At 47.0% G+C, this 19528-nt stretch overlaps 5 protein-coding genes across 7 annotated transcripts; 1 reads left to right on the top strand and 4 right to left on the bottom strand.

The window, feature by feature from the left end:
- Window positions 1-213: 213 nt before the first annotated feature.
- ONS95_009003 (uncharacterized protein) lies at window positions 214-5925 on the bottom strand (the record flags this gene model as incomplete). 2 transcript variants are annotated; one of them, XM_058502570.1, is made up of 5 exons in its annotated part: window positions 214-4322; window positions 4416-4959; window positions 5012-5114; window positions 5177-5778; window positions 5829-5925. In XM_058502570.1, 4 exons carry the CDS (start codon window positions 5923-5925, stop codon window positions 4679-4681), a joined length of 1083 nt encoding a protein of 360 aa, XP_058361499.1. In that variant the 3' UTR covers window positions 214-4322; window positions 4416-4678. The 2 variants fall into 2 exon arrangements, with proteins under 2 accessions (XP_058361499.1, XP_058361498.1); XM_058502569.1 differs by having other exon boundaries at window positions 214-4630; window positions 4735-4959.
- Window positions 5926-6943: 1018 nt separating this feature from the next.
- On the bottom strand, window positions 6944-7795 carry ONS95_009002 (uncharacterized protein; the record flags this gene model as incomplete). Its single annotated transcript, XM_058502568.1, has 1 exon — window positions 6944-7795. The coding sequence occupies one exon, from the start codon at window positions 7793-7795 to the stop codon at window positions 6944-6946; it is 852 nt and encodes a 283-aa protein (XP_058361497.1).
- Window positions 7796-9528: 1733 nt separating this feature from the next.
- Window positions 9529-11808, bottom strand: ONS95_009001 (uncharacterized protein). The gene has a single exon (XM_058502567.1). The coding sequence runs from the start codon at window positions 11664-11666 to the stop codon at window positions 9750-9752; it is 1917 nt and encodes a 638-aa protein (XP_058361496.1). The 5' UTR covers window positions 11667-11808; the 3' UTR covers window positions 9529-9749.
- A 239-nt stretch (window positions 11809-12047) lies between these two features.
- On the bottom strand, window positions 12048-13208 carry ONS95_009000 (uncharacterized protein; the record flags this gene model as incomplete). The annotated part of the gene is made up of 5 exons (XM_058502566.1): window positions 12048-12119; window positions 12185-12690; window positions 12741-12792; window positions 12841-12978; window positions 13029-13208. 5 exons carry the CDS (start codon window positions 13206-13208, stop codon window positions 12048-12050), a joined length of 948 nt encoding a protein of 315 aa, XP_058361495.1.
- A 1651-nt stretch (window positions 13209-14859) lies between these two features.
- On the top strand, window positions 14860-19280 carry ONS95_008999 (uncharacterized protein). Of its 2 annotated transcripts, XM_058502564.1 has the most exons (15): window positions 14860-15285; window positions 15361-16095; window positions 16155-16197; window positions 16248-16463; window positions 16508-16698; window positions 16768-16909; window positions 16971-17213; window positions 17264-17510; window positions 17563-17730; window positions 17780-18052; window positions 18103-18202; window positions 18252-18583; window positions 18631-18749; window positions 18816-18840; window positions 18891-19280. In XM_058502564.1, exons 1-15 carry the CDS (start codon window positions 15192-15194, stop codon window positions 18975-18977), a joined length of 3015 nt encoding a protein of 1004 aa, XP_058361493.1. In that variant the 5' UTR covers window positions 14860-15191; the 3' UTR covers window positions 18978-19280. The 2 variants fall into 2 exon arrangements, with proteins under 2 accessions (XP_058361493.1, XP_058361494.1); XM_058502565.1 differs by having other exon boundaries at window positions 14860-16095; window positions 18252-18749.
- The last annotated feature ends 248 nt before the right edge of the window (window positions 19281-19528 follow it).

Genomic DNA, 19528 nt, shown 5'->3' with positions numbered 1-19528 from the left:
GGAACTCTCAACAGGCCATTAACTGCTCAAACTGGGAACAAACATTAAGCTGGATTTGTGGGCTCAAGGCGAGTGGGAGTGAGGGGAACGAGGAACCTTAGGTGAGGGGTTTCTGAATGATGCAAAAATTTATGCATCCTGCCTTGGAAGTAAGGCATCAAAATAAGCGAACAGCTTAGTGCCGAGGTAATCTGAACAACACAAAAGTTCTCTCAGAGAACTGTACTCGTATCATTGTCTCAAATAAATGCCAAGTCAAGGACTACTAGACAACAATTAACAGATTCACACGCTGAACCGATCGGACCGATAATCTGGGGGCTCATGCGACGACTTGTTTTTGAGTTTCCTCTTGCGAAATCCCGACACCGAGGATACTTCGGCCTCTCACATCTTGGTACTATGAAGGGCCGATGTCAACAGCTACCGCATGTGGATGACTGCGTGCCTGCATACACGAAGGCCATTTCTATCTCCTAAGGATTCCAGAAAGATCTCAGGTTGCCCTCCCAGCCACACATGGCGCAACAGCCCACTCCTGTCCCAGCAAATGCTCTCGCTCGCTCAAAGGGGATATCGGCGACCAAACACCTGCCTCTTTCATCACCAACACCCGTCCCAGGAATGGGAACATTTGGATGCTCCCAGGGTCTTGGTCTGCTGTAGTTAATCCGTCCACACGCAATGTAGTCTGCTACTATGCCGCAAAGCACAATCACCACGCGCCTCATGGTCGCATTTTGACGGTCGCCGCATTACTCAGCAGCTTTCGTCCCTTCATTTATTCATGCGCTTTGGAAGTCCAAAGTTTGGTTGCGCGTGGTGCGGTGCAGGGATAGAAGAAGGATCTGTCCACGCAGGGAACGTACCCATGTCTGTGTCTGAGGTAAACATGGAGACGGTGGTGGAGTCCACGGGTAAGCACCGATTCCATCCATAACTCCCGCGCAATAATGCATCCCTTGCCCCTGTCCGGGCCGTGGTGCCAGTATATCTGACAAGCACGCACCACTTGGCAACAGACGAGATCTCTTCTTCATCCCCCCGATCCAATTTTGCACACGGCACAGTGTGGTCCTGTCTTAGGCTGGGCATCGTCGCAGATCATACAGAGGGGTCCAATAACAGAGCCAACTAAACAATATCCGACGACTCCTCAGGGGACAGTCTTACAACCTTAAGCGGGTGCGGCTGCGGCTGCAGAATATTTGATATTCCACTCAGTCCGCATTCGCAAGCTCTCCCTTTTCAGGAAAACAGATGTGATACAAACTGGTAGAGATTGATTACATTGCGGCACTTCACCTGCTTCGCAATATGTCTTAGATTAAGGTACTGCGGCACAGATGTATTTCTGATATTTGGTGTTGCGCACGAGCCGGATCAATTTCAAGTGCCAGATGCCACCGTTGCATTTGAGTGGACTAGCTTCAGGATGAATTTACTCAGGCATAGCCGCCCGCTCAACGGTGGCATCCGGACACCCCTGGCAAACCACATCTCGACTCCAGAGTTGGCTTGATGCAAGTCAAAAAATGTTGTACGACACCAAATCTCTATCATCCTCTCATCCGTTCTAAAACTAGATCCATAAGACCTTCGCACGTGGCTCCCAGACCAACAGCACGATGCAGGATTGAGTTCTTACCACAGGTGAAAGGCTGGACACTGGAGACGACAGATTTCTCCAACAGCGTCATTTCATTTTGAACTACTGGGAGCATCACATGCTGACGAACTAATGTCCAAGCATCCCGCCTTCTGAAAGCTGCATGCCCAATCATTTCTGGTCCAGAAGATTAGAGTCGACAGTCTAGCAATATGCTTCGCTGATAGGACTTCCCACTCCACAACCGCAGAGCTGCGAACGAAATAGCTGAGGATATATGTTTTAGGGCAGCTGTGTCATTGGATCGGAGGCACCGATTTCTTTGAGCCTACTTTTACTTTCCAGGGACAATGATGATGCTATTTGGACTATCATCCTCCTCTTTCCGATGGCTGATGCCTTTGTAAGTCGACTATCTTCTGTGTTCATGTCTGCTGCGCGTCTAGACTGTCTTATTTCACGGGGGGGTTTTTTTTTCTATTCTTTTTTTTTCAATATTCTCTACTTATTTCCGGCCAGGTCACACTCATCTTTCTATTACATCCCCGTTCTCAAAGGTCGTGATACGTTGAGTGGCAGGGCAAGCCGTCCCTCCAATGACCTTGAAATTTGCCTAGTGCATTCGCACTGACGAAATTCACGTCTTCTTAGCCCTCGACTCTGTCTTTATTTCGATCTCTGACTTTATCCAGCTGAAATTGAGAGGGGATTAACAGGCATTATTGCGCTGCATCAGAACCACAATAGTTGTTGCATGTTGAAGTCCTGATGAGCGCCTCTTTCTGCCGTGACATTCAAACCATCATTTCTCCTCTTACCAGAAGCAGCCAGCAACGACATAGTGGATTATCTTTGCCGCGGGATAAATCAGTTCCACTCGATGTCGTGTATGGTAAAGAAGACGATCCGCGTTGCGCATCAATTAGACCTAACCTGCTCAACGCCAGGGCCTCATTCCCTGTTTCTTCTCGCTTGGGTCTTGGAGTTTAACCATAGAGTACTAACAAAATAAACATTCTTAATCCACAGACCTTAACTCAAAGATCAACGTGTCGCAAGCCAACTGAATTATCTAATTCAAGCCTCCCACGTATACAACTCCCTCAAGACATCTTTAATGTTGGTTTGAATATTCTCCGCGTGGTAGCACATACTTGTAATGAATCACCACTTCACGATCGTCCGGGCCGTACACGGCTCGTCTATCCTTCACCCATTTTGAACTCCCGAATGCAACTGACATCCTCAAAGCCACCTCAACTTTCCCCAAATAGCGTCTTACGACAATCGGAATTCCTCCCCTTACGAACCGAGCTACTTCCTTTATCAAGCCCTCCAGGGTCATACTCAGAACCCCCTCATCTCGGCATCAGCGACCGAGTCAGACTGTGGCGCCTCCCACGGAACATTGTATTTTCCACCAGTGAGCGCGGCTCGCGAGAGGCAGCCACACAGAACGAGGTTACAATACAACGACATCGAATTAATGCTCACGACACAAGAGCTAAAGAGAAAATACCAGATATATGGTGAGACGGTTCTTGTTTTCCGTTTATGGATCCTTGTTTAGCTTTATTGGGGGTTCTTGGCCGCTGGTGCGTCTGTTGGGAATTTTTAGGGCAAGGGAATTAGGAGAGAGGTGCATACATGCATGAAACTAAACCAATCCACGGAATACATCGGGGGTTCTCTCGGTGCCTTGCCACTGTTGAGGTGGTGGTGAATGGTTGCTGCCTTTGATCGACCGGGGTCTTTTCTCCTGCTCTGCTGGCAGGTTGATGGGAAGGATGGTTACAGTGATAGAATGTGATGTGATGCAAAGTGTCGGATCTTTGTTCTGCCCTGCAGTAGAAGGAATGCAATGCAGATCGGGTAGACCAATATGGAGACGGACGAGTGGATGGAGAGATGTCCGCGGTTACGGGACTTGGTACTTTGATAGTCCAGGTAGTGACAGTTTTACGGGAGTTTGTTCACTTACGACATTGGAGAAGACCTTACGTGAATGACTTGTCAAATTCGTAGACCTAGATCCAGGTAGTTGACTGTCATGCCAAGTCCAATGACTCTTGAGCAGCACTATAGTGGCTGCAGTGATTGGAAGATATACAAAACTTCAAGTCAATAAGCTGGTCTCTCATCAAGTCTGGCAATATCTGAACTAAACGCTCTGTACAGTATGTCTTTCTAAATCCACCTGTGTATTCTACAACTTCGCTCTTGTCTTCACAACCTCTCTTGCGTAATCCTCTCTCAACAATCTCCTCAAAATCTTCCCATTCGCACTTTTCGGAATACTCTCCACAAACCTGAGACCCACAAGCCGTTTCCCTTTCCTCTTCTTTGCTTGCACATACTCCATTAACTTCTCCCTGGCCCTATCCATCCTCTCCACGTCATCCTCCCCGTTGGTTTCCCTCAAAACAACGAAAGCAAATGGTCTCTCCCCAGCGTGATCATCCGGCACGCCAATCACAGCACAATCCTCCACCTCTTCATGGCCTAGTAGCAGGTCTTCCAGCTCTGCTGGAGCAACTTGGACGCCTTTGACTTTAATCATTTCTTTGATGCGGTCGTGGATCACGATGAAGCCGTCGGCATTGATGGATCCGATGTCGCCAGTGCGGAGAAATCCTGACTCGTCGAAGGCGGAGGCCGTGGCAGTGGGGTTGTTGAGGTAGCCAGGGAATATCTGCGGGCCTTTGGCTAGTATCTGGTGTGGTTGTTAGTTTCTGGGTATGTTCTATTGAAGCCTTTGGAGGGAGCGAGGTGCTGCTTCAGCAAAGCTTCGGCTCCGAGCACTTGCCTCGCCCTGTTCGTTGACACCCAATTGCCTCCCTTCGCTGTCTACCACTTTCACCACGGTGTTTGCAACCAAATATCCGCCAGTCCTTGCATATTGGAATGAATGCTTGTCAAGTGGATGTGTTGTGATACATCCTGTACTTTCGGTCATGCCGTAACCTTGCTTGAATCCTCTACCAGGGAATTTAGTCTCTAGAAGCTCTAACACTTCCTCGCCTGATACCCAAAGTCAACTAAGCAATTACAGAAAACGAATGTAAAGCTTTAAGAATTCTCCACCTCTTGATCAATACATCTGGTAAGGACAATGATAGACTCACTGATCGGTGCTGCACCCGATGCAAAGCGCTTAATGCAAGAAAGGTCGTAATCTTTGGCGCTGGGATCGTTGACCAAGCGAATGATTATCGGGGGCACTACCTGTACTTCGGCAATTCGGTACTGCTCGATTGTTGAGAGCAAGCCCTTCATGGTGAATTGTGGGAGGATGACGACTTCTGCACCAATAACGAAGGGCAGAACAAGCATCTTCACCACACCCGTAACTAAAGCTTCGATAAGTCTGGTGATTGAATTTATGAAGGGAAACTACCTTACTGTGATAGAAGGGGAGCAGGCCGAGAACTGTTTTGTGGTCTGACGATGTTGTTGGGATGAGCTGAAGGCATTGTGCGATTATGTTTTGATGCGAGATCATGACCTGTGGCTCCGCATCAATAAAACAAACTCTTTGCAGACTCTGAAACATAAATTGAGTCTTACAGCTTTTGGTAATCCAGTAGTCCCACTACTGAAACACAAAAGAGCACAAATCTCGCTGTTACTCTTCCCACGCGGAATCTCCCACGCTTTCACCTGGCGAACACTTCGACCCTCTTCGATCATCCTTTTCAAGGACTTGACACCAACCAAACCACCAACATTTCTGTTTTCATCAGTCGCAACAACACAAGAATCTTTCCTCCCGAGCTTTCTCAAAGCTCCCTTCACCACACTAACAGTTTCGCTCAAGCAAAACACCAATTTACAGTCCACCGTCTTGAATACATGCATCATCTCATCTTCATTGAATGCTCGGGAGCTCAACGCTGGGATACCACCAGCTCGCATGATGCCATATAAGATGGCAGGGTACTCGATCGTGTTTGGAGAACATATTGAGACGACATCTCCTGGCTGAAGGCCATGCTCAAGAACCAGGGATGTGCAGATGTTGCTTGCGAGAGTTTGGATTTCTGGGTGAGTAATGCGAGAGAGTGTTGATGTATTGGTGAAGCCTTTTGGTTTGGTACCGTTCTCCTGGGGTGGGAAGTACTCGTTGGTATTATCGAAGAGGAATGCATGTGTTGTGATATGAGAGGGAACTGGGTAGGTTAGAGCTTTCTGTGTCTGAGGAAGCGCAGAGCTGACATACTATCGATCTCCGGATGAGAAGATCTGAATAACATCTTGGCTTGCTTGAGGTAAGCAATGACTCGCCGAAGATGAGGTATAAAAGACGTGTTGTTCATTATTGTATGCCCCAAAGATGTCGGTAGAGCTACCCCGCAATTCGGTAAACTACCCCGCTACCCCTTTTCACCTCAAGACCAAGGACATCTCAATATCTTCAATTGTTGTTCTACTGCAGGCAAGGTCCAGTAATGGCGATCAAACCAAATCAGCATTGTGGATAACACAAATAAGACCACGTCGAACAGAAATCACTGACTTGCATTCATGGGATAAAAAAGAGTAGGAAGTACTGGGTGATCGAAACAACATGCTGGTCTTTAACTTAAAGTGCGGGCCACAGCCCAACAATAATTGTTACCTTATTTTCCGCAATAGACAAAATAAGGGATAATTTTAAAGTAGATTTTCTCGTCTAGGAATGATTTATGTCCATGGGAAACCCCCTGATAGCATAATTGTAGTCTATGTCCACAGCGGAAAGGTCATGGTAGAACATTTAAATGGACAAGTCGGTTTGTGTCAACATTGAGGCGTGAAATTATATCGTAGAGTTAGGAGGATAATGGTATACTCATGAAAGCAGTTATTAACTCATGAAGTATGCTCAGAAGGAACGAAATTTGCCAGTCTCTTGATTATCTCGCGAATTTGACCTGCTGGTCAGCTTACTAAAACAGACGAGTAACACATTTCAAACCAAGTCCTGAATAATGAGAGTTCCGTAGTCGCTACCCTCATATTTAAAATTACAACGAGTTTTAGACGGAGATGGTTTCATTTGAGGCGCAAATAAGAGCCTGTTGCTTTGACTTGGTGGTATATTTGCTTTGTTGATGTCTCCGCTTAAAGTCTTGGCTGGGTGGTTGACCAGTCGGAGACAACATGGACTTTTCTGCGGGCAACTCGAAGCAACAGCAGAGAAATAATGTGCTGTAAATCTGGCCTGTACTTGAAGTTAGAAAGATTCATCACGAGAAAGTGGTGATTGACAGACCGCACATACATTGTGATCTTCCTTGACGGTTTCACGATACAATTCTACCCTTCCATCCGTGTTGGCAATCATGCACGCATCTAATGCATATTCATCAATCGCTCCAGCTCGTGTATTTCCTTCTTTGTATTAGGCACCGGGTCAGGATCATCGTCGAGTGCGACGTTGTGAGAAGGATGCTCAGGATCCATGGCAAAACAAAACCAATTTGTCAGGCCCACCCTGCGAAACCCAAAGGTTCTATAAAATCGGACCGCATTGGCATAAGCTCTCCTCTTGACGATTCTAGACTCTTCCAATGACGTTCTACCATAAAGTTGTCTCTCTACATCGTCCGGAACAACACCTGGCTTGACAAACATAAACCGGAGACCCCTCTTCTGCTTTTCCGCCTTAGCAATCTGGGCTTGAAGTAGCGTCTGAGCAATGCCCTGTCTGCGATAGCCCTCTTCGACGATAAAGAGAGACAGTATTAGTATTGCGCCATGGTTGATTTCTTTGCCCCACGGATGCATCATGTGTCTGCTTTGTAGTGTGCCATCGCGATTACATAAGTCTAAAGCGAATGTATGGCCATTCGATTGGCTACTGAGTCGCTCGAGAGATCCGTGGAAATTGCGTGGTTGAAGTACCTTGAGGTTTAGTCGATCGATGTAGGAGGTTCGTGCTTGTCCGGCATTCTCGTCGTTGTCATCCGCATATATATCAAAAAATCTGCAGAAGTGCTGGAGTTTAGAAATCACCAATACCCGACAGTCTAGCTGGATCTCAGATAGGTGTATTTTTGTCTTTGTGGTTGAATCCTCTGAAGCGATTAATTTCTTTCTGTCGAGATCGCAACTGTCAGCAGTCCTGATAGTGGAATTCGGCGCGTCGACAAGTGTGAGAGAGGCCATGCTCTGGGGAAGCTCTGCTTCAATTATGGCTGACATTCTGCAGACCGAGACAATGACTGTCTAGATAGATATAGAGCTCCTTGCTGGTAGGATTCCTTGAAAAGATATATTTCGAATTTACATTGAACCACGCTGATGAATTTCGATTTAGCTGGCTTAAGCGAGGCTACATCGAGCCTATGCTCATAGTCACTAGTCCGTCCTACACTTATTGCTAGGAACCAGAATCAGATGGCTGTATGGTGATTCACGCTAATTTAGTGCAGTTACTCCAGAACTAGTCATCCAAAGCCTTGTGCCTAGCCAATTTCTTTCACAAGAATGTGTAGCCACTGGACTGTGGTGCATTCTCACAGACGAACTAAATATCGGAGTGACTTGCAAATATTGCCAAGTGCGATTGAGCTTCGTTTTCCAATATACAGCTGGAGTGAGAATTAGATTTGAATCTATGATTGGAAAGTACCCAGATTATTAGATTGTTGGTTGCAGCGTTTCATCGACCAAGAATGATTTCCAGTTGGGGCGGCACCACCTCTCAAAGTCACAAACCAAGCATCCTAATCCCCTCCCCAAACAATGTCCACTTCCACTCATCCTTCACTCTCTCACTCAAAGGAAAATGTCTCGTCTCAACCGGCACAAACGACCTCTCCACAAAGTCCTTCCACTTCGTCACATACTCCCAAAAACGCGGGTCGGCTCTCTCCAAAGCTTGCATCGCCAACAAGGTCCTTTTGTCCAAGTCATCTCTTGACGTGTCCAACCAAACGGAAAGTACAGCTTGCTGGTACGCTTAAACTGCTCTTTGAAGTTCTGTCTCAGGGTCTTTACCTTTTCTGGTTTATCTACTGCAGTAGGCAAGCCGTATTCTTCAACTGGGAGGAAGACAAAGGTTCCGTAGAACCTCCACAGTCTATAACTATCACCCATCCAACCTCTCAGAAGCGCACCGAGTTTTCTAGGCCCACGAATACAGTTTTGGCCGCTGTCGTCGGGGATCTCAGTGCAGGACATCCAGCATGTGTATCTGGAGGGGTGAGGACGTGGCGGGATGAACTCTACGGTCGCGGAGAGAGGAATTGGCCCGGGTTATATGATTTTCAGATAGGAGTAGAACAGTTTATTGGTTAAGCCGAAGCAAGTCATACTGCAGAGACTGGATTGGGCGAAGATGGTGTGAAAGATGTCGGAGGGAAGGAAGGCGAGCTGGTAAGGTGGGTGTGCTGAGTCTGAGAAACGGGTATAATTAGCTAGCTGGGTTTCGAGATTGGTTGGATAAAATCCAATATTACCACTGCCATCATTGAATGTTGTTGAGAGCGCTGGGATTGTATCGTTGGAGATTTCTGAGGTTGGAGAGATGGCTTCGTCTGAAGCCATGCTCACTGAAAAACTCCATTGTGCGAACCTTGAACCTATTGATGCTGTCGAATAGAGAATGGTGCTATAAAATATGACTCGAAGCTATTCGGGAGCTTGTTTAAACCATGATTCTGAAGAAAGTTAATAAGCAGTGTGATTAGGTCCCAGATATAGGACGTCTGGTTGCGTGCTAGTCCCATAGATTCTCGGACCTGATGTCATCGGCATAAGACAACAAACATGCTGGGACTAGCAGTTTGAATATTCTTAACTGTGTGATGCCGTTGAAATGGTCGACTTCTTCTGCGAAAGCGAAAATACCTATGCTGATTTCGTTTGTAATTCATCTTCGGCGGTCAAAAGATAACATGACAGTCAAGGGGCGGACGTAAACCCTGGAATTATGGCAGAATGCTTGAATGCTGAGTAGTGTGGATAGTTGGTAGCCTCTCAATTGAGTCTGAGATGTGTCAACTCTATGAAGCCTGTATGTCTATCATCTATGGTCTATGTTCTCAGATCTATGGTATTTCCTGCCTCCCATGACTCTTTTAACCAGAGTTTCATACAGGATGAGAATTTCACCCACCCCTACTCCACAGTTTCGACTCCGAACCTGTACATCTCACTTCTTAATCCCCACCACCACCAAATTCCTCGGACTCAACCCATACTCAAAGACAGCCTCCACCCAGGCTTCGCCCACACCTTCCTGCTCCCTCAACCAAAGCCATCTATCACTCACAATCAAACTCTCAACCACCCCGGCACTAAACGCCATCAAGCTCCACGTAACACTCAACTCCTTCTTCAACGCTCCATACCTGTCCGCATACCCCTCAATCTGCTCATCCGTGATCCCCTTCATCCGCTCATTAACCTTGACGCCTCTTTCAGGATCATTAGCTAGCTTATCCAATGCGCCCCTCAAATATGATTTGAATGAACCATAGCAGCCTTTGCGTATTGAGCCGATTATTACGGGCTCGGTGGACTCGAGGTTGTTGGAGGGTTGGCCAGGTTCTTGGTTCGGTGTTAGTTTCTTGACGACGCCGAAGTCAAGGAAGACTTTTTGGAGGAGTGCGCGGTAGAAATGGCGGGTGAAAAAAGAATCGCTTTCTTTTTCAGTCCAATTCAGGGGCGCTTGGACGGCCATCATACGAGCTGTGATGTTGAGCCTAACCCCGTCTGTGTTATAGGTTGAAAGTTTTTCGCTCATAGGAAAGCCGTGCGGATCGCAGGATGCAGACTCTTGGCCGGAGGCATTGATGGCGCGCAGATTGGGACGTAGGAGCGGAAGTTTGTAGGTCGGTGGGCCGAGGCGTTCGGTCATTAGATTATAGCAGCAGCCTACGATGGCGATGGCGTGGACGGAGGGGTTGACGAGGAGGGAGCGGATGCCGTGATGTGAGAGGTTCCCGCAGGAATGGATTGAAATAGCCATCAGACGCGTTTCCTCGCTCTTGGAAAACTCCTCAATGACTTGTGGTAATGCAGGATTTTCATCTCCCGTGTTGACAATCTGTAACTTGCCAGCTGGAGCTGCAATCTTCATCTTCTCGATCTGCTCCACCACATCTGAAAGATCTCCATCTTGTACAACATGCTCCACGTACTGAATGTACCCCTTGCCATCAGCGGGCGTATAAATAGTAGCCAGATCTTTACTTGGTCTCATATCGACCTCGTTCTCCTTCTGCGCGACCTTCACAGGCTTCGCCGCTCTCCTCAGCGCCTTGACATTCAGCTGATCAGTAGGCACCAAACGATCCTGCTTCATCCGATACACCTTCTTATTCCGCATGACCTTCTCCCTTTCCGCAACACCAGCAAGAACATCCATGCTCTTCGCACCCGTGATATTCAACTCCTTACTCTCCACAGCAACAATATGCTTGTTGTACGGCGGACTTGCAAGTGTCCGACCGAGATAATTCTGCCCGCTACCGAAATCAACGAAATGCGTGATTTCCTTCCCAGTAGTTTCCTCCACGGAATCAGCGACTCGAACAACGTAGTCGGCGAAATTGCTAACTTCGTGCACTTTCTTCGGAATCATGCCTACAGCGACATGTCTCGGTAATTTCGTCACTGCTTTCCCTTCTTCGTCCTTTCGACTATCAACAGTCCGCCGTAGCGAATGTTTTCTGATCTCACGGATATACTTGATCAGACTTTCAGGCGGGTTGTCATCTCGGACTTTATCAAGATCGTCACGCATCAGGAAATCCAAAAGGTCCATGGAATCACGTGCCATGAGCCAGGAGCGCCATTCCGAGGGAATAACGGTGTGATATAGGGACGGTTCTCGCGTGAAGAAATCGAGGATGTGGACGCCGCCGCAAAGGGTTTGGAATATGGTGGAGGCGGCGGAGAAGTTTAGGAGAGATGTAATGTATTCGTCTGTGTTGGAAAACTCTTGGGAGTAGGGGAGTGGTGTTGGTGGTGCCATTTTGGATGTGTTCGATGAGACGAATCGTGAATAGCTGCCAATTCTGAAGATAGGCTGTTTGGATGCTGGACTTGGGATACGGAGCCTCATAGCATTGGGGTTGGTGTATGGATTTAGTTTCTGGTTCAAAGAATTTTTCGGCCCCGCGAAAATTAGCGAGCGTAGAACGCAATGTATTTTCTTCCTCAGTTGAACTCTGTGTCACAGTGAACGAGAAGAATATTATCTTAATGTTGATCCCACCCATATAAGCTTTCGTTTCGCACACGTATCTGAAATGCCCCTGCCATGAGCAAGCCAGAAAGGGGCAATCTAATCACGTGATATAGTAGATCGGCTCTGGAGAAGAATTCATTCCTCGATATTGCTATTGTCGTCTCTGGAAAGGACTCTAAAAGATAAAAAATCAAGAAAAGAAACTGTTCAGTTTCGGACAATGTTTGGCAGCCCGAGCGGGACGACCATCCTTTCTTACTTCATGGCAGCAATTTGAGGACTCTTGGCAACCCACTCCTCCAAGCTCTCAAGCTTCTCGGACAAAACCTGAATTTAATATTAGCAGCTAATTCACTCTGGACTTATAGTATGACTATGAGGTGTTGACTTACCGAATGGTCATCTTCAACATTCTGGCCTCCAAAGAATCCATACTCTGTAAAATACTTCATATTCTCTGTCATATCAGCCGCTACGAACTCTGGCAGTCCAAATCCCATCAACATCTTTTGGTACTCCTCATAAGTACACGTATCATCCACAACATCTACCCCGCCAATAGCAGCCATAATCTTAGCCGCCTCCTGCACGGTATATTCCTTCACCCCACCCATTACCACTTTACCTAGCATCTTCTCGCGATTCAAGATAATGGATCTGACGTATTTTCCCGTGTCGGCTTGCACAGAGATGAGCGGGATCTTGAGACTGGTAGAAATAGGTGCGAAAAGTTTGTAGCTTTGTGTGTTGGAGGAAGTGGGGACTAGCATGAGGGGGAGCTGTTCCATGAAGACGCCAAGTTGGAGGAATGTTGCGGGGATGGCGAGGCTGCGGATGTGGTCTTCGATGATGGCTTTACTGTCGAAGTGGAGGACGCCAGTTATTTTACCTTCGGTAACTGTGTTCTGTTAGTGAAAAGAAGAGTTTTGAGTGGGTCGAAGTACATACTTCTGGTGACATTTGGCAGACTGCTCCAGATGAGATGCTGGACATTGAGCTCCTTGGACTAATGTTAATTTCGACTTGCCGATTTTGGGGACATTCATACCTTCGCAATATCGGCAATGTTCTTTCCCTGCTGGATTTCCCTTTCCTTGTCCAAGACTTCTTGCCAGTTGGTGACTGCGAACACTGTATGGGCATCCTTAAATGCTGCTCTCAGGGACTCCTTGTCATCGAGATTGGCCTGCACTGTTCAGTTTCTGGGCGATTGATAAGAAGGAAATTGTGACAAACCTTAAGAAGTGTAACTCCTCTTTCAGCGAGCGCAATTGCGGTTGGCTTTGTTGGATCTCGTGTGACACCGTGGATTTCAAACTGCTCTGAAATGCTTGGATCTCCGAGAATCAAGTTGACAACGGAACCTCCTTGGTTACCTGTGACACCAAAGACAACAAGGACTTTCTTGGCAGACATATTGGGAACTGAATTCGTATGGATGATAATCGGGAAGACAATGAATTTGGGAGTGGAGTGTTTGTTATTGCTGTTGCTTTGGAAGACTATGATTGAAATCAAAACAAAGACAGAACCTATCACTTATACAACTTTCAACACGGTCAGCATGAGACTCAAGTTGTCATAGATAATCAAGATGACAAATTACTAGATCGTCATTCCATGCATCAATTCTCGTGAGTCCATTGGAATTGAAACCAGGCAGTTCTCGAGGAAAAGGAGCGGGGGGAAGATTGACCCGAAATGCGCCACACCCGTGTTTAGCGAGGGGCTAAAAACGCCTCCATCCTGTCTGTTGTGCCGGCTTTGGCCACTCGGATTCCGAAACTCGGGTTTGGATTTGGAAGCACCACGGGGCAGTTGAAGGGGATGATGCGTTCGCTGCTGCATGATTGTATCGTTCTGATATTGCAATTGGACATTGAGTTGCATCACAAGATCTCTGTGAGAACGACATGTAAGAATGGTCAACCCAAAGGGTATCTCACATTCAAAATGTTGTGTGACTGGTTTTTTGCAAGCTGACAATAAGGAAAACAGATGGTTAGGAGGTGGTTGAGGAAGTCTCCTTGAACGTTTTCGAGAGCCATTGCATACCAAGCGATTTCAAGCGACGGACGCCATGAAAACACACCTTCGAGAGAATGCAGGGGCTACAAAAGAGCATAAATAAACCCTGTTCAGTCGATCATGGAAGTCATCTACGTGAAGGAAAGAAAATAAAATGCAAACATCGGTTTTGATCGGTGTCGAGTTCTGGAGAAACCAGCCAGCTGCCAGCCAGGAGACAAGTTCAAACATTGTCGAATAAGCAGATCTCCAAAATGTGTAGTCAATCAAGCAATGGGGCATAAAACATCATTGACAACGGTATCTCTGATACTTCAGGACATTAAATTTCTGTAGAGCTGCAAGTCTTGCCTGAATGAAACTGTTTTCCACGTGTTACCAGATCTTCAGCACCGCAAGCAAGAAGGAAACCTCAACAGTGCGGCATTGATCCCGGAGGTCAGAAAAGGCTTGCACATACGGAGACGATGCTCCGAAGTACATTTAATGAATGGAAGATTGGTTCCAAGTTAACACAAAACATGGGAGTACAAATATGCGGGCGTGAAGTCTGGAACAATGGGCCACGGAATGACTGGGTAATCATGGCTTTTACAGGCCAGAGCTGGCAATAAAGAAAAGCATTGCAGGTCTCCGCGGTCGCACAAACATCTCCAACAAAGCTAGCCATTGAGAGGACCAGTATTGGATGTGGTATTCGTGTTGTGAACTCGTGAACTCGTGAACTTGTGAGAGAACAACCCCGAGTCCAATGGGGAAAGCTGAAGAGCTCCCAGAGATCAGGAGATAAAAGAGTGATGTCTTCAAGTCAAGAAATTGAAATTTTATTTTCCAAAAAGAACCAGAGAAAAAGAAAGTGCCACAAGGGTGAAGGTTTGATGCTCACAAAAAAGCAAGTACTGGAAGAAGCCGCAGCATCAAGCCACGGAGTGATCGCCGATGTTGACTAAACGTGCCGACACGTGACTTAGGTCAACCACACTCGACTCCTATTGGCTGTCTTGCCCAACCTTAAGAGGCACGCAAGCCACCTCAGGATGTGAATCAAAAGCTGAGAGAGTCTCAAAAACATCAACAACATTAAGGCAACCGTCACTCATGACAATCCATGGACGAGATAGCATCACGAGTGGCAATCCCCTTAGTGCATGTTTTCCAATATCTCACCTTCGATCTCAGGTACTCGATATTTGATTTCATACGCACCACCTTAAGCTTATCAGCAATCAGCTGAACCTGTACTCGCCCTACTTATGAGGCCCGCCAATTTGGTTCTAAGCTCCTCGGAAGTAGATCCGACAACACGCCCGCCGCCCAACTCCACTTCCCCAGGTTCCCCAGAGCTAGGTAAGTTAGGTGGTATCGGAGCAGATGTCAGATCATCTACAGCCCCGTGTGAAGAGGGCGAGAGATGAGGATTCACAACGGATGACTACCTTGGACGGCTCCTGGTCTGGCTCTGATGGTCAGTATAACCCTATTCTCCTTACGGACATTAAAAGCTTCAAAGCTGCAAAGCTGAACGGCACTTTGCATACAGAGCACGAGTCTCGTCATGTTTCTCCTTTCAATTCTCGCAAGAGACCCTATCATGGCTCTGGCGATGAGTTCCCACCACCCCCTGAGGCAATCGAGGAAATCGGGATCATTGAACTCTTGGAGCAAGACAGCAGACCCACATTCATCTTTGACATTGACGCTCCTGAACAAGAAGTAAATGGTCGGATGACTTTTGTTCCGGTATACTGCAACAAGAGTCTCAGATTCTTCGACTCTCTCAGAAATGTTGTTTGTGCAGAGACATTCTACCCAAATATTTCCGAATCCACTCCATCTCAAGTAACCAGTGCAGCATCTGAGCGAGAGTTCAGAGAATGGGCCATGACAATGCCGAACTTTGATAGTTCGGTTGATGGATATCTACCTCGCCACCAGTTCCTCGGGATGTACTGGTCCATCGTGACCCTGCAAAAGAAATGGAGGGTTGTCAGTGCCTCACAAGTTCCCAGCCAACTCAAGAAGAGCCATGGAACTCCCAGATTGATTCGAACACGAACACGATCAGATTCCAGATCTTCAGTGGAATCGTCGACGGTCAGACAGTCACCTGTTTCGGAAGCCACGCCAGAGGATACGATCATGGACGAAGAGGAATCGAATCTCTCAAAACAGCTGGCCGACAGTGAGTCAAAGTTCAAGGTCCTCACAGAACTCAGTCCAGTCGGAATGTACTATCTCTCACCGGATGGCAATATTCTATACTGTAACGACACGTGTAAGCAAGCATCTTAGTCAGCAAGTCATGATTGCGGTCTGGTATCTGATTTTGCGAAGGGTACGAAATTACAGACCATCCTAGGGGTCTTGAAGGAGAGATGTGAGTACTCCAGTCCAGCAAATGTGTTTAGCGACTGACTGATGGTTCAGGTCGTTCATGAATGTCATAGCTGAAGTGGACCATCCGGTCATAGCAAAAGAATGGGAGATTCTCACGACCCAATCTGGCAAACGAGCATTTGAACTTCGTTTGAGACACCCATGGATCAGCGAGAGCGGCGAACCAAGACAGAGGTGGATTCTTGCATCGTGCGACCAAGAATTCGAGGCCGATGGCACCACAATCAAGACAATTATGGGCTGCATGTGAGGGCTCTCGAACTTTCATGAGACTCGGCTAACATTCCCAGTACCGACATCAGTGCACAAAAGAATGCCCAAGAAGAACTTTTGGCTCGCGCCAACCTTACTCAAGAGCTTGCAGATAGAACACAAGAAGCTGCACATCATGCTGAGAAATTCCAGTTAATGGCAGAATTAGCCCCTTGTGGAATGTTTACCTTCGACCCTGATTGCAGCATCACTTGGGCCAATTCACAATGTGAGTCCAACCAGGATTTTGTGCGATTTTGAAGGACTATCCCATGATTGATACTTATCGTTCTCGCAGGCTACGAGATGACCGGACACTCCCGAGATGAGAAGGCACATTATCCTATGTCAATTCTGAATTGCATCGAGAACCAAGATCGTGAGGCTTTCAGATCAGAGTGGCAGAATCTGAAAGACTCGAAGGAGGAAGTCTCTATGGAGTAAGTCCTCGACCGGTCCATGTCATCCCCCATTGTAGAGCGATCGTTGATTTTCTGTCAGGCTCCGTCTCAAAAGGCCCTGGATTCAGCAGGAGGCCAACAACTCTGCGCATTCTGTGCGAGATACCAGATGGATTCTATTCCTCGCTGTACCCCAATTGGATGACGAAGGAAAATTGACGAGCGTTTTGGCTTGCACCACAGACATTTCAGGGTTCAAATTGGCCGAGCACATGCAAATGATTAGTCGAGTTGAAGCAGAGGAGGCAAAGCGTCACCAAGAAACCTTTATTGATATGACTTCGTGAGTACTTCTGTCTTGGGACTTTCGTACTTAGACTAATTCACTCACAGGCATGAAATGCGCAATCCTCTCAGCGCAATAATGCTTAGTGCCGATGGTATCGCTAATTCAATCATTGACTTCCGAGCACCTCAAGAAAATCCAGCATCAGCTTATCGTGATCTTCTGGAGAGTAATCTTGATGGAGCTCAGACAATCGTTCTATGTGCCCAGCATCAGAAGAGAATCATTGATGACGTTCTTACTTCGTCGAAACTGAATTCCGCCTTGTTACAAGTCACTCCTGTCTCCGTCCAGGTGAGTTGATTAATCCTCAGATGAGAAGTTTCGCAGATCTGATTCCACATAGGTTGAGGACACCGTTCGACGGACCTTGAAGATGTTTGAGAGCGAATTGCTTGCCGATAACATCGATATTGCTTTTGCAATTGAGCCTTCATACCACACAGCAAATATCGATTTCGTTTTTTGTGATCCGGTCCGACTGACCCAGATATTTATCAATCTCCTCACGAACGTGAGTTTCCATGTGGCGGAATACTGAACTCAAAACTGACTAGATCAAGGCCATCAAGTTCACCAGATCTGAGCCCACTAGAGCAATTTCTGTTAGTCTTGGCGCGTCCGTCAACAAAACTCCTAAGGATCATGTCCCACATATCAGATGGTTCCCATCCAAGGATTCCAGCGCTGTACAAGATCTGACGCTGAGACGTGATTGGGGAACTGGTCAACAGGTCTATCTTTACTTCACTGTCAAAGACACGGGTCGCGGTCTTTCGGAGCAAGAAAAGGAGAGACTCTTTCACAGGTTTAGTCAAGCAAGCCCCAAGACACATGTAATTGCACTAAGCTATCGACGTCGAGAAGTTTTACTAACACGAATTAGGTACAATATGGCGGCTCTGGCTTGGGTCTCTTCATCTCGCGGGAATTGACTGAGCTTCAAGGTGGTGAGATTGGAGTCGATTCAAAGGAGGGTGCTGGAAGTAAGTCTTCTGCGTGATCATTGAAGCCTAATTTCTCACGATAGTCTAGGTACTTTTGCTTTCTACATCAAAGCTCGCAGATCGGTTGATGCCACTGCCAATCCGTCAAATGGCTCGACACCTAATCATGTCACTGCCGATACTGTTCATTCATCGCCTCGCGACTCGAAAGTCAGACGAAATTACCATATTCTCCTGGTCGAAGACAACCTGATCAATCAGAAAGTTCTCAGCAAGCAATTACGAAGTGCTGGTTGCATTGTGCATGTCGCGAACCATGGTGGAGAGGCCATTGACTTCTTGGCAAAGACTGCTCTATGGCATGAATGCAAGAAGTCTGGAATTGGAATTAATGTGTCCTTGATCCTCATGGATCTTGAGGTAGGTTAGCTGCATTGTTGCTGTAGATCTGCTAATCTTGTCAATAGATGCCTATCATGGATGGTCTGGCGTGTACTCGCCGAATCCGAGATCTCGAGAATGAGGGCAAGATCGATGGACATGTTCCGATCATTGCAGTTACTGCCAACACTCGACTAGAGCAACTGTAAGTTCCACAATTCATTCGTCATGTGAGATTCTGTTCGTCTGAACTTTTGCTGACATCTTCAAGGGACATGGCTATTTCAGCTGGCATGGTAAGCACTGCGTCGCTCCAACTAATCAGTGTAGGTACTAATCAAAACAGGATGACATTGTTGCCAAGCCTTTCCAGATTCCAGAATTGATGCAGAAGATGGATCGTCTACTTTCCAATCAGACTTCGTCTCCATGAACTCTATCTTCACTTGACGAAACGAATCAGTCTTTTATTTATACATGCTTAATAATTCGGAGATACCAAAAAATTTCTACTAGCTGGCGCACGACATGAGGACTGGCGTTTTGAGAATGAACCAGCAGATTTGCTTGGGCAAAGGGAGGCTGGGGAACCTAGAGGATTACCTGATCTCGGTCAAATACGGCAGATATTTAATTCTTGCAAGGCTCTTTGCCTGCTTGCGCGTATCTACAATGGGAGATTTGGCGAAAGGTAGCTCAATGAATTATTTGCGTTACTTTCCAAACAGTTCTCAGTTGTCGCTTCTCATTATTGACCTCCTCTGCTCCTCCCCAGCTGCTGGGGCAACAACCTCGCTAAAAGAAAAGGGGGTTCGAAGCGCTGGCTCGCGCTGGCTAGCATCGATCGATTTCCGCTTGTCAGCACCAAAACTGAACGCTACTGGAACCCTGGGAAATCGATCCATCGATCGAAATTGAACCGGTGAGAGAGATGTGGCGCACCAGCACGCAACCCCAGCAGCAAATAAAGGTTCAACTACGGGG

This window comes from Cadophora gregata, assembly GCF_030347475.1.
Source record: "Cadophora gregata isolate MNR1 chromosome Unknown scaffold_3, whole genome shotgun sequence".
Lineage (NCBI taxonomy): Eukaryota > Fungi > Ascomycota > Leotiomycetes > Helotiales > Ploettnerulaceae > Cadophora > Cadophora gregata.
The sequence above is the reverse complement of the archived record's forward strand: the minus strand, read 5'-3'. Positions and strand labels throughout refer to the sequence as shown.